This window comes from Coregonus clupeaformis, chromosome 15 (genome assembly GCF_020615455.1).
Source record: "Coregonus clupeaformis isolate EN_2021a chromosome 15, ASM2061545v1, whole genome shotgun sequence".
In the NCBI taxonomy this organism is placed as follows: Eukaryota; Metazoa; Chordata; class Actinopteri; order Salmoniformes; family Salmonidae; genus Coregonus; species Coregonus clupeaformis.
Window position 1 is genome coordinate 20,883,263 of NC_059206.1, and position 14,346 is coordinate 20,897,608.

At 43.4% G+C, this 14,346-nt stretch overlaps 1 protein-coding gene across 2 annotated transcripts in view; it reads right to left on the reverse strand.

Moving 5' to 3' along the window:
- Nucleotides 1–14,346, reverse strand: part of LOC121582252 (protein arginine N-methyltransferase 3) — a 131,190-nt gene that overhangs the window by 89,559 nt on the left and 27,285 nt on the right. For both annotated transcript variants that reach the window (XM_041897928.2, XM_041897927.2), the window contains exon 10: nucleotides 3,207–3,306. In XM_041897928.2, coding sequence (XP_041753862.2) covers nucleotides 3,207–3,306 — 100 coding nt within the window. The remainder of the gene's footprint in view (nucleotides 1–3,206; nucleotides 3,307–14,346) is intronic.

Here is a 14,346-nt window from a genome sequence, read left to right on the forward strand (position 1 = left end):
TCTTCTTCCATATGTTTGGGGAGACTCCCACATGCCTTTTGGCGAACACCAAACGTGTTTGCTTATTTTTTTCTTTAAGCAATGGCTTCTTTCTGGCCACTCTTCTGTAAAGTCCAGCTCTGTGGAGTGTACGGCTTAAAGTGGTCCTATGGACAGATACTCCAATCTCCGCTGTGGAGCTTTGCAGCTCCTTCAGGGTTATCTTTGGTCTCTTTGTTGCCTCTCTGATTAATGCCCTCCTTGCCTGGTCCGTGAGTTTTGGTGGGCAGCCCTCTCTTGGCAGGTTTGTTGTGGTGCCATATTCTTTCAATTTTTTTATAATGGATTTAATGGTGCCCCGTGGGATGTTCAAAGTTTGGGATATTTTTTTATAACCCAAACATGATCTGTACTTCTCCACAACTCTGTCCCTGACCTGTTTGGAGAGCTCCTTGGTCTTCATGGTGCTGCTTGCTTGGTGGTGCCCCTTGCTTAGTTGTGTTGAAGACTCTGGGGCCTTTCAGAACAGGTGTATATATACTGAGATCATGTGACAGATCATGTGACACTTAGATTGCACACAGGTGGACTTTATTTAACTAAGTATTTTTTTTATTTCACTTCACCAATTTGGACACTTTTGTGTATGTCCATTACGTGAAATCCAAATAAAAATCAATTTAAATTATAGGTTGTAATGCAACAAAATAGGAAAAACGCCAAGGGGGATGAATAGTTTGGAAGGCACTGCAGATGTGGATTTCCATATTAAAACTTCAGCCCCGAAAGTTTCTCTCCAGCACCATTTCCCTACACCTAAAACATGAGGGATCAAGGCCACAAAACTGATTCTAAAAGCCAACTTCACTCATGAGAGTCCTCCCCACTCCTCCCATCAGAAAACAATCACCTAGACCCATCAGACTTGATTGATCTCTAGGTGACAATCTTTATTTAGCTTCTCAGTAATTCAGCCCTTCCTCCCCTGTCAGAAGTCTCTAATCTCTGGCTTCATCCCAAATGGAACCTTATTCCCTACATAGTGCACTACTTCTGATCAAAGCCCTGTGGCCCCTAGTCAAAAGTAGTGCACTATATATGAAATAAAGTGCCATTTGGGACAGAGAGAAAGAAAGAAGAAAGAGAGGAACAGATCAATGCTTTGAGTTATGAAACAACAGTGGCACGGCTAAAGGCCATCTCTCAAATAAAACTCTGGCTAGGTAGACAGGCGACTTGTTTCACAAAATGAACCCCCCTCCACCTCCACCCCACCCCCATTAATCACCAGCCCGAGTGATCCCCCCATTGTCTAGTCTGAAAGTGGGAGACTGCCAGAAGTTCAGACATTTGCTGATGGAACTTGTCGCTTCTCCATCAGGGTAGAGAGACCTTACTGGATGGATCACTTTGCATCACCCAGTTAACTCGTAATGTGTGTATTACTGAATAGGCTTCACCTAGTGCCAATATTTTCAATCACACACTACCAATTTGTAAGTTGCTCTGGATAAGAGCGTCTGCTAAATGATGTAAATGTAAATGTACGAGTAGTAGCATATGACAAATGTTCCCTTAACCTAAAAGGAGGATTTCTTTGCCATTGTTTTCCAAATGTTGTAATTATCTCAGAGATAACAGATATTTCTCCATGGCGAGTCTAATATTTGTAAAAAGTACTCCAAATCAAACTGAATTAAACTGTGTTACGTGCCTTTAATATTCTCCTATCACTTCAAGAGTGAAAAGAAGCAGTCATGTTCTCTAGAAGTGTCTAATTTTAGTGATGTGCCTGCTGTATATCCCTACCACCCCTTATGCTGGTTGGCAGAGGTATGACCCATATTCCCTGTCCCCTGTTGGAAGCATTAGGAGGCTCAGGGTACTTGGCTGGCACTGCTCTCCTCTGTCCGCCCCTGTGCTCTTTGGGTGTGTGTGCATGTGTGTGTGCGCGCGTGTACCCGTGAGTGTGCGTTGGTCATCTGTGTGTGTGTGTGTATCCTCTGTGTGCTGGACAGGGCTGGGGGGCATAGGGGGGCAGTTTAGTGATGTATTACAGCGTTCACAGCCTGACACCTTGGCATGGGGATCAGCATAGCCCTAGGTTCTGCCAAAATCACTCTAGTCTATGAGTAAAGCATCTACACAAGGTCATCAAAGTCAAGCCTCACACCAGGCATGTGTTCAGGTGTACAGTGCTACACACTGGTGGTTGGCTAATATGACAAATTGATAAGTTAAAGTCATGATGCAAGAACAACTTCTTGAGGTATTAAAATAAGTGATTTATATCACGCTGTTGGTAAATACATCAGATCACATCTATAAAGGACTGGTATTCTGATTAAAATCCCATTGATGACAACTTGAAGACAGACCTTGATGGGTCTAAACCACTGTAAGACATGGGGCTACATCAGTCTCTTGCTGTCGGGACTCAGACTTACTTCTACTTACCGCCAATAAGGTCTAACGCAGACTCAGTTAATTTACGACTCGGCGAGGGCTGTCATTTCTCCACTTTACACAGGCAGATCCTAGGGCAGCGTTTTGGGGCCCTCCGCTCTTTGAGGAATGTCCAAAGTCGCTGCGGCGATGAGAAGTGACAGGAGGATTCTCAGATTTATTAGCGTTCGGTGAGCCAGTGTCATTAGAGAATTTCTATTTCCCCTGGTAACGGCATGAGCGTCCGTGCGAACCGCAATGCTCTGTTCTGTGACCCCTGCGTGTGACCCCGGGGGTTTGGTGAAAGCTGGTGCGGGACTTGAGTGGGGACAGATACGGCCTGCTCATGAATTAAGGATGACTTCAGCGGAGTATTCAACTTTCAACCCCTTCGTCCGTATCGTCGGCGAGGATCTGGCTGACGAATGGGCATCAGTGCTCAGAGCGATTCCAAGTAACTCTCCTTCCCTGGTTAAGTATTCAGGAGGGGACATGGCCGGGGCTAATTCTATACATGCCATGTTTAAAATAGTCACTGCTGCTACTACTGATGATACTGTATGTTGAGATATTGTTCAGAGCACAGTTAGAATAACAATATAATTTGTTAGGGTTTGGGGCATTTCCATTTAAATTCAAGACGATTCAGGAAATCTTTCGAACAAGATACAGTATCATTGTCATGTCCATCACATTTTTTTAAACCACAACCTGTAATTATTCATGTGATAACTGAACCTAAAATAAACAACTAAAATAATGAGTGCGAACAGTGAACTGACCATCCATTCTGAGATGATGATGTCCACCTTCTCAACGGGCAGTTTGACCTCCTCAATCCTGCCCTTTATCAGAGTGACCCTGTCCTGCATCTGGTTCGACCTGAGAGGGAAAAAAATGTGTTACTCTTTCTATTTTTATTGCAATAAAGAAACAAGACAATATGCGATAGTCCAAAATTACAGCCAGAGAGATAAATGAAAAAGTACATTAAGATAAGAACATTACATCCAAAAAGAACAAATGAAATGTTCAATAACGAAGTGTTGGAGTGATGCTTTCAACAAATAGGCCAAAACCATGGATCAGGCAGTGTTCTACTCAACAAGAGTTGTACTCCAGAATTGAATAGTTGTAATCATGGTAACAAATCAATAGCTGTACTATGGTCTCCCAACACACAGCTTTTGTGTAATATTCTAAGGTTAGGACGTTAAAGGATCAGCTATTCTTATTAAGTGGGCTATCTCTCAAAAGTATTTGTAAAAAGTCCCCATAGTTGAGGCACAACAAACAGTGAATTTGTTCCGAAATATACCCAACCTACTACTCTAACATTGGTCAAAAGCCAAACCATTTGGGGTAAGTAGGACATAATTGCTCCTCCCCAATGGCCCTTTCACACAGAGGTTGGTGTGTTAACAAACACCCAACCTGACCTGTGTGTGTGCGCGTGCGTGTATGTGCGCCCAGAGCATGTGTGTGTACAGATGAGGTGTGTGTGTATACACAATACATGTGAGTCCATACTGATGTGGTGACTACGAGAGTGCACCCTGTTTAAATGATCCTTCCTTTTCTGACCGGCAACCCAGGGTATCAATCTCTGTGCATATTCCATTATCATGACAGCTAATGCTACTGGGGACAGAACAATTACTCACGGCCCAAGAGTGCATTTCTGCAGCGCTGATCCTTATCTTCCGCTCCCTCTCTCGCTCGCTATCACATCCTCACAGAATCACTCTCTAACATTCTCTCTATCCCCCCTCTCTACCTCCCTCCCTTTAATCTAATTATTGGGGTAATTTAGAGGACAATTTCAGGACTCTGGGGGGGGGGGGGGTTGAGAGGTAGAAAGAGATATAATGACCAAAAAAAAGAGAGCGAGAGAGTGTGTGTGTGTGTTAGAGAAAGAGAGAGACGGACATAGAGCGAGAGTGAGAGAGAGTGCCTTTGTTCTGGTTGCTTATGTTGTTAACCCTGACCCCCCGTGGGTTAAATACACGTCTCATCATCCTAAAACCATCTGTATCGGAGTAGCAGGATTATGCCACAACTCCCCCGGAGGTACGGGGCTCTACAGTGAGGCCATTTAACTCGCATATGCACCTAAATATTTTGCTGTGCGACCTGGATTTGTTGCACCTAGAAAAATGAAGGATTCTAGCTTTATTACCTCAAATATTTTTCATTGTGCTCCTAAATTTATTTGTGTGCGCCTACATTTTTCAACTTAGGTGCACACGTGCTCCTTGTAAATAAAACGTTGTTGGATTCCTACAGCCCAAATAAATCTATGTTACAGTGGCTTGCGAAAGTATTCATCCCCCTTGGCATTTTTCCTATTTTGTTGCCATAAAACCTGATTTTTGGGGGGTTTGTATCATTCAATTCACACAACATGCCTGCCACTTTGAAGATGCAAAATATTTCTTATTGTGAATCAAACAAGAAATAAGACAAAAAAACTGAAAACTTGAGCGTGAATATATATCCCCCCCCAAAGTCAATACTTTGTAGAGACACCTTTTGCAGCAATTACAGCTGCAAGTCTCTTGGGGTATGTCTCTATAAGCTTGGCACATCTAGCCACTGGGATTTTTGCCCATTATTCAAGGCAAAACTGCTCCAGCTCCTTCAAGTTGGATGGGTTCCGCTGGTGTACAGCAATCTTTAAGTCATACCACAGATTCTCAATTGGATTGAGGTCTGGGCTTTGACTAGGCCATTCCAAGACATTTAAATGTTTCCCCTTAAACCACTCGAGTGTTGCTTTAGCAGTATGCTTAGGGTCATTGTCCTGCTGGAAGGTGAACCTCCGTCCCAGTCTCAAATCTCTGAAAGACTGAAACATGTTTCCCTCAAGAATGTCCCTGTATTTAGTGCCATCCATCGTTCCTTCAATTCTGACCAGTTTCCCAGTCCCTGCCGATGGTGTTCTCGGGGTGATGAGAGGTGTAGACGACGTGAGTAAGACATTTAAGCATGTTAACCCCCGCAAGGCTGCCGGCCCAGACGGCATCCCTAGCCGCGTCCTCAGAGCATGCGCAGACCAGCTGGCTGGTGCGTTTACAGACATATTCAATCTCTCCCTATCCCAGACTGATGTCCCCACATGCTTCAAGATGGCCACCATTGTTCCTGTACCCAAGAAAGCAAAGGTAACTGAACTAAATTACGATCGCCCCGTAGCACTCACCTCTGTCATCATGAAGTGCTTTGAGAGACTAGTAAAGGATCATATCACCTCTACCTTACCTGTCACCCTAGACCCACTTCAATTTGCTTACCGCCCCAATAGATCCACAGACGATGCAATTGCCATCACACTGCACACTGCCCTATTCCATTTGGACAAGAGGAATACCTATGTAAGAATGATGTTAATTGACTACAGCTCAGCATTCAACACCATAGTACCCTCCAAGCTCATCATTAAGCTCGAGGCCCTGGGTCTGAACCCCACCTTGTGCAACTGGGTCGTGGACTTCCTGACGGGCTGCCCCCAGGTGGTGAAGGTAGGAAACATTGGGGCCCCATCCTCAACAATGGGGCCCCACAAGGGTGCATGCTCAGTCCCCTCCTGTACTCCCTGTTCACCCATGACTGCGTGGCCAAGCACGCCTTCAACTCAATCATCAAGTTTGCAGACGACACAACAGTAGTAGGCTTGATTACCAACAATGACGAGACCACCTACAGGGAGGAGGTGAGGGCTCTGGGAGTGTCGTACCAGGAAAATAACTTCTAACTCAACGTTAACAAAACAAAGGAGATTATCATGGACTTCAGGAAACAGCAGAGGGTGCACCCCCCTATCCACATAGACGGGACCGCAGTGGAGAAGGTGGACAGCTTCAAGTTCCTTGGCGTACACATCACTGACAAACTGAAATGGTCCACCCACGCAGACAGTGTGGTGAAGAAGGCGCAACAGAGCCTCTTCAACCTCAGGAGGCTGAAGAAATTTGGCTTGACACCTAAAACCCTCACAAACTATTACAGATGCACAATTGAGAGCATCCTGTCGGGCTGTATCACCGCCTGGTACGGCAACTGCACCGCCCGCAACCACAGGGCTCTCCAGAGGGTGGTGCGGTCTCCCGAACACATTACCGGGGGCAAACTACCCGCCCTCCATGACACCAACAGCACCCGATGTCACAGGAAGGCCAAAAAGATCATCAAGGACATCAACCACCCGAGCCACTGCCTGTTCACCCTATATCATCCGGAAGGCGAGGTCAGTACAGGTGCATCAAAGCTGTGACCGAGAGAATGAAATACAGCTTCTATCTCAAGGCCATAAGACTGTTAAATAGCCATCACTAGCACATTAGAGGCTGCTGCTGCCTATTGAAATCACTGGCCACTTTAAGAAATGGATCACTAGTCACTTTAATAATGTTTACATATCTTGCATTACTCATCTCATATGAGGGAAAAAAGTATTTGATCCCCTGCTGATTTTGTAAGTTTGCCCACTGACAAAGAAATGATCAGTCTATAATTTTAATGGTACGTTTATTTGAACAGTGGGAGACAGAATAACAACAACAAAATCCAGAAAAACACATGTCAAAAATCTTATGATTTGATTTGCTTTTTAATGAGGGAAATAAGTATTTGACCCCTCTGCAAAACATGACTTAGTACTTGGTGGCAAAACCCTTGTTGGCAATCACAGAGGTCAGACGTTTCTTGTAGTTGGCCACCAGGTTTGCACACATCTGAGGAGGGATTTTGTCCCACTCCTCTTTGCAGATCTTCTCCAAGTCATTAAGGTTTTGAGACTGACGTTTGGCAACTTGAACCTTCAGCTCCCTCCACATATTTTCTATGGGATTAAGGTCTGGAGACTGGCTAGGCCACTCCAGCACCTTAATGTGCTTCTTCTTGAGCCACTCCTTTGTTGCCTTGACTACGTGTTTTGGGTCATTGTCATGCTGGAATACCCATCCACAACCCATTTTCAATGCCCTGGCTGAGGGAAGGAGGTTCTCACCCAAGATTTCACAGTACATGGCCCGTCCATCGTCCCTTTGATGCGGTGAAGTTGTCCTGTCCCCTTAGCAGAAAAACACCCCCAAAGCATAATGTTTCCACCTCCATGTTTGACGGTGGGGATGGTGTTCTTGGGGTCATAGGCAGCATTCCTCCTCCTCCAAACACTGCGAGTTGAGTTGATGCCAAAGAGCTCCATTTTGGTCTCATCTGACCACAACACTTTCACCCAGTTCTCCTCTGAATCATTCAGATGTTCATTGGCAAACTTCAGACGGCCCTGTATATGTGCTTTCTTGAGCAGGGGGACCTTGCGGGCGCTGCAGGATTTCAGTCCTTCACGGCGTAGTGTGTTACCAATTGTTTTCTTGGTGACTATGGTCCCAGCTGCCTTGAGATCATTGACAAGATCCTCCCGTGTAGTTCTGGGCTGATTCCTCACCGTTCTCATGATCATTGCAACTCCACGAGGTGAGATCTTGCATGGAGCCCCAGGCCGAGGGAGATTGACAGTCTTTTGTGTTTCTTCCATTTGCGAATAATCGCACCAACTGTTGTCACCTTCTCACCAAGCTGCTTGGCGATGGTCTTGTAGCCCATTCCAGCCTTGTGTAGGTCTACAATCTTGTCCCTGACATCCTTGGAGAGCTCTTTGGTCTTGGCCATGGTGGAGAGTTTGGAATCTGATTGATTGATTGCTTCTGTGGACAGGTGTCTTTTATACAGGTAACAAACTGAGATTAGGAGCACTCCCTTTAAGAGTGTGCTCCTAATCTCAGCTCGTTACCTGTATAAAAGACACCTGGGAGCCAGAAATCTTTCTGATTGAGAGGGGGTCAACTTCTTATTTCCCTCATTAAAATGCAAATCAATTTATAACATTTTTGACATGCGTTTTTCAGGATTTTTGTTGTTATTCTGTCTCTCACTGTTCAAATAAACCTACCATTAAAATTATAGACTGATCATTTCTTTGTCAGTGGGCAAACGTACAAAATAAGCAGGGGATCAAATACTTTTTTCCCTCACTGTATATGCTGTATTCTATAATATGCTACTGTATCAACGTGTTTGCTTATTTTTCTCTTTAAGCAATGGCTTTTTTCTGGCCACTCTTCCGTAAAGCCCAGCTCTGTGGACAGATACTCCAATCTCCGCTGTGGAGATTTGCAGCTCCTTCAGGGTTATCTTTGGTCTCTTTGTTGCCTCTCTGATTAATGCCCTCCTTGCCTGGTCCATGAGTTTTGTTGGGCGGCCCTCTCTTGGCAGGTTTGTTGTGGTGCCATATTCGTTCCATTTTTTTATAATGGATTTAAATGGTGCTCCGTGGGATGTTCAAAGTTTCAGATATTTTTTTATAACCCAACCCTGATCTGTACTTCTCCACAAATTTGTCCCTGACCTGTTTGGAGAGCTCCTTGGTCTTCATGGTGCCGCTTTCTTGGTGGTGCCCCTTGCTTAGTGGTGTTGCAGACTCTGGGGCCTTTCAGAACAGGTGTATATAATAATAATAATAATAATAATAATACTAATAATAATATGCCATTTAGCAGACACTTTTATCCAAAGCGACTTACAGTCATGCGTGCATACATTTTTAGGTATGGGTGGTCCCGGGGATCGAACCCACTACCCTGGCGTTACAAGCGCCATGCTCTACCAATTGAGCTACAGAGGACCACTGAGATCATGTGACAGATCATGTGACACTTAGATTGCACACAGGTGGACTTTATTTAACTAATTACGTGACTTCTGAAGGTAATTGGTTGCACCAGATCTTATTTAGGGGCTTCATAGCAAAGGGGGTGAATACATATGCACCACCTTTCCGTTATACATTTTTTAGAATTTCTTGAAATAAGTAATTTTTTTAATTTCACTTCACCAATTTGGACTATTTTGTGTATGTCCATTACATGAAATCCAAATAAAAATCCATTTAAATTACAGGTTGTAATGCAACAAAATAGGAAAAACGCCAAGGGGGATGAATACGTTTGCAAGGAACTGTATATACAGTCAGTGGTCAGTTTATTAGATACACCACCCCATTCACAAAAATGTTTCGCTCCTACAGACAGGCCACTAAGTGTATAGTTTTAAGGTATTTTAAAGTTTTATTGACAAATCTAGGATAGTAATGTAGATGGGGAGATCGATGAGAGGGATAAAGCAGAGAATGTGAGTGGTGGAACGGAGGATGGAATCGCTGCATCCAGGGACAAATGTGGTCTGGGGGCGGCAGCACTACAACTAGACCAGCCAACGGCACAGTTTGATAATATTTTGTGGAACATTCCTTTAAAAACCAATATGGTTAGGTGTTCAAATCTCCATCAGGGTGCTGTCCCTAAAGTATTCCTACCCGTGAGCATGGCTTTCAGTGCAGCTGGTTGAAGATTGACAACAGTCTAGCTCTCAACGCAACACTCGACTAACCAGACAATCTAGTCAGATTATCTGTATTATAAAATAATCCATTGCATGGATGCAGAGATGAGTTGTTTGTAATCCATCAAGAATCTCACATTTTTAAAAGGCAATGACTGTGGTAACTTATCTCGTCCTGTTTTCTCATTTAAACATATGAGGGTGCGAGAGCGAGATTCCTGTCTGCCAAACAGCAACCATTTTAATTAGAGCCCGGCCGATATATATCGGTTCACAGACCTTATTGGTCGATATTGGCCTTTTAAAGCTACAGTGGGGGAAAAAAGTATTTAGTCAGCCACCAATTGTGCAAGTTCTCCCACTTAAAAAGATGAGAGAGGCCTGTAATTTTCATCATAGGTACACGTCAACTATGACAGACAAACTGAAAATCACATTGTAGGATTTTTAATGAATTTATTTGCAAATTATGGTGGAAAGTAAGTATTTGGTCACCAACAAACAAGCAGGATTTCTGGCTCTCTCAGACCTGTAACTTCTTCTTTAAGAGACTCCTCTGTCCTCCACTCGTTACCTGTATTAATGGCACCTGTTTGAACTTGTTATCAGTATAAAAGACACCTGTCCACAACCTCAAACAGTCACACTCCAAACTCCACTATGGCCAAGACCAAAGAGCTGTCAAAGGACACCAGAAACAAAATTGTAGACCTGAACCAGGCTGGGAAGACTGAATCTGCAATAGGTACGCAGCTTGGTTTGAAGAAATCAACTGTGGGAGCAATTATTAGGAAATGGAAGACATACAAGACCACTGATAATCTCCCTCGATCTGGGGCTCCACGCAAGATCTCACCCCGTGGGGTCAAAATGATCACAAGAACGGTGAGCAAAAATCCCAGAACCACACGGGGGGACCTAGTGAATGACCTGCAGAGAGCTGGGACCAAAGTAACAAAGCCTACCATCAGTAACACACTACGCCGCCAGGGACTCAAATCCTGCAGTGCCAAACTTGTCCCCCTGCTTAAGCCAGTACATGTCCAGGCCCGTCTGAAGTTTGCTAGAGTGCATTTGGATGATCCAGAAGAGGATTGGGAGAATGTCATATGGTCAGATGAAACCAAAATAGAACTTTTTGGTAAAAACTCAACTCGTCGTGTTTGGAGGACAAAGAATGCTGAGTTGCATCCAAAGAACACCATACCTACTGTGAAGCATGGGGGTGGAAACCATGCTTTGGGGCTGTTTTTCTGCAAAGGGACCAGGACGACTGATCCGTGTAAAGGAAAGAATGAATGGGGCCATGTATCGTGAGATTTTGAGTGAAAACCTCCTTCCATCAGCAAGGGCATTGAAGATGAAATGTCGCTGGGTCTTTCAGCATGACAATGATCCCAAACACACCGCCCGGGCAACGAAGGAGTGGCTTCGTAAGAAGCATTTCAAGGTCCTGGAGTGGCCTAGCCAGTCTCCAGATCTCAACCCCATAGAAAATCTTTGGAGGGAGTTGAAAGTCCGTGTTGCCCAGCGACAGCCCCAAAACATCACTGCTCTAGAGGAGATCTGCATGGAGGAATGGGCCAAAATACCAGCAACAGTGTGTGAAAACCTTGTGAAGACTTACAGAAAACGTTTGACCTGTGTCATTGCCAACAAAGGGTATATAACAAAGTATTGACGAACTTTTGTTATTGACCAAATACTTATTTTCCACTTTGCAAATAAATTCATTACAAATCCTACAATGTGATTTTCTGGATTTTATTTCCTCATTTTGTCTGTCATAGTTTACGTGTACCTATGATGAAAATTACAGGCCTCTCTCATCCTTTTAAGTGGGAGAACATGCACAATTGGTGGCTGGACTAAATACTTTTTTTCCCCACTGTATATCGGTATCGGCCGATAACCGATATCAATAAATAGGATGGAAAAAGGGAATCTAATGCTTATCTGAACACTTATCTGAACCATTATCATGATGTGTCATTATCGTCACAATATATGAAGTCAAATCAAAAAGTTAATGGATATTTGCTCTTTTGGATTGGAATTTATGAGAATTCAGTATGCAAAACATTTACTTTCTAATTTTCCCACTGTAAAACAGTATATCTGCATATATATCGGTATCTGTAAGTTTTGCCCCCCCAAAAAATTGGACACAAAATAGCATATCGGTCGTAGGGCTGTGACCGTAATTCAATAACCATGTAACTGACGGTTTTGGACAAAGACCGTCATGAAAATAAAATAACCATCAAAACCGTTTAAATAGGCCTAAATTCATATTTTTTACCCATGTAGATAAACTTAACCTAATAGCAGGAATGTTTACTAATGATTATTAGCAATTGTTTTGCTAACTTTGTCTATTAAACTTTCTACATCTCCTCTTTCCAATTTTCCTTTGATGCTCAAGTAGCTAATCGCTAGATGCGTGGGGGTGTAGAGCGCTATAGGCTATGGATGTGTGGCTCGTATTGATTGCTTGCTAGTAAATAAATAAATCGGTCTTTTAAAAAAGGTTGGATGTGTCTGACTATTTATTAATTATTCAACAGCAGTCGACAAGGTTGTTCTGGCTCTGAAGCCTATAATGCGCTAATGTGTCAAATGGACAATGCGCCAATCCTCTCCAACCTGGCATGGTATAATTTGATATGGAATCTTTTCTTATTTTGTAGACTAATCAACGCTGATCAGGCCCAGTCCCAGCCGATATGCTGCCTTGGCGAGACAAAAAAATGTGCAGCCCTCCTATCTCCGCAAAGTAGAATAGTAGCCTAGGAATGCCCATGAGGAAGCCTACTGTTTGTAAAACATACAATTTACTGTTTATCCCTGTCATTTGGTTACATTCAATTCTGTTAATGCATGTATTAATTACAGTAATTTACTGTTCTCATTCTCAGAGTTGAAATGTTGTTAGCAGAGTTCAAAACCTACCACACTTGTAAGAAACAAGTTTAGATTTATTTTATATAATTTTTGCGCTCCATGAGAGCAATGAGAAGCATTTCGCTACACACGTAATAACAAATGCTAAATACAGCGCATACTTCGTCCTGCCGCGCTGGGAGGCCTAGTGGGAAACTGCCTGCATGCAAACACACACACCCCGACAGCGAGCCAGTGGGCTGTAAAATTAAAACGTCCCCTCTCCCACAATCCCATTGTTTTGCTTATACGACACTCCCTTGCATAATGGTAATAATAACACACAATAATGGCCCCTAACTCAAAGCTGCATTCTGAGGCTTGAATGTAATAAAAAACAGGCATACGCAGACTGAGGAGAGTGCTTGGTGGTCTAAGGGTGGTAAATGAGATTGGTTTGGAAGCACTGTCCGGTTCATTGGTGGTGCTAGTGGAGAGCTGCTATAAAAACGGGTGTAAGTGTTTTAACACACACATCAGGTGAGAGTGTAGTAGCCCCTTACACTGGTACCTGTATATGGGTTGAAAATGGCAGATTTGGGCACTGATAAATGCCTAAATTGGAACGTAGTGGCTGTACAGTAACATGCTATAAATGACGTCAGAGCTCTGGCTCTGCGCTTCACAGCACTGTATGGGTTTTAACTGACAGACGATCTGAACTTGAGCACCTCGCACAACTAGAAGTTGCCCCCATCCATCCTGCTAATTGGGCAACTTTTGCAAATGTTTTGTTGTCTGAGTGAGGGAAATGATGTTAATTAAGAGAGGGGTTGCACTAGCAGTAGTTTAGGGAGCAGCTGTGGAAGAGCCGAGAGGCAGGGGAGACCAGAGTCAGGCAGGGTGTACTAAATTATGTGAGTTACGGCCAGGCCAACTGACACCCGCTTTATTGAACTCAACCACCTGAAACAAAACAAAAAGGTGGCTGGAGGTCACAGAGACCTCTACTGAGAGAGTCCATACTACACTGGGGAGGGAATTGTACTAGTTCACACGCTACTGGAGAGGGAAATGTGCTAGTACACATACTACTAGGGAGGGAATATACCTCCAATATACTTTCCAACTGAAAATATATTTCAAATGTGTTTGCTGAAGCAAAGACTCAAATGTGTTTCCTAATAAATCACTGCAAGTATGAGAGTACAACATCAGAACCAAATTTGCTGTGATAGAAAGCATTATGGTACTCTTGTTTTGTGGGTACGTGGTTCCACCCGGATAATTTTTATGTAGGACAGAGAAGCTCAGTTCTGGTGACTTGTTAAAAAGGACATTCTACTCCAAAATGATTTTTTTGTAAATTATGCTGACGCCATCTAAAAATATAATTTCTACTTCCAGAAATGAGCCCAATAACATATTGGTAAATTCATTTGTTAACATTATTTAAACATTTGGACCATGCATATAGCCTATGCATGGTCCATATTATCAGGTATGCTATTAGCAATAAGCATTATCACGTGTAGCCCAACTGATGCAGCATAATGGCTATAAATAGCCTGAAGCATGGTGTTTTAACTAGTTAGCATCCTATTGATGAATTGTATGTCCCAAAGATCTTGCATAAAC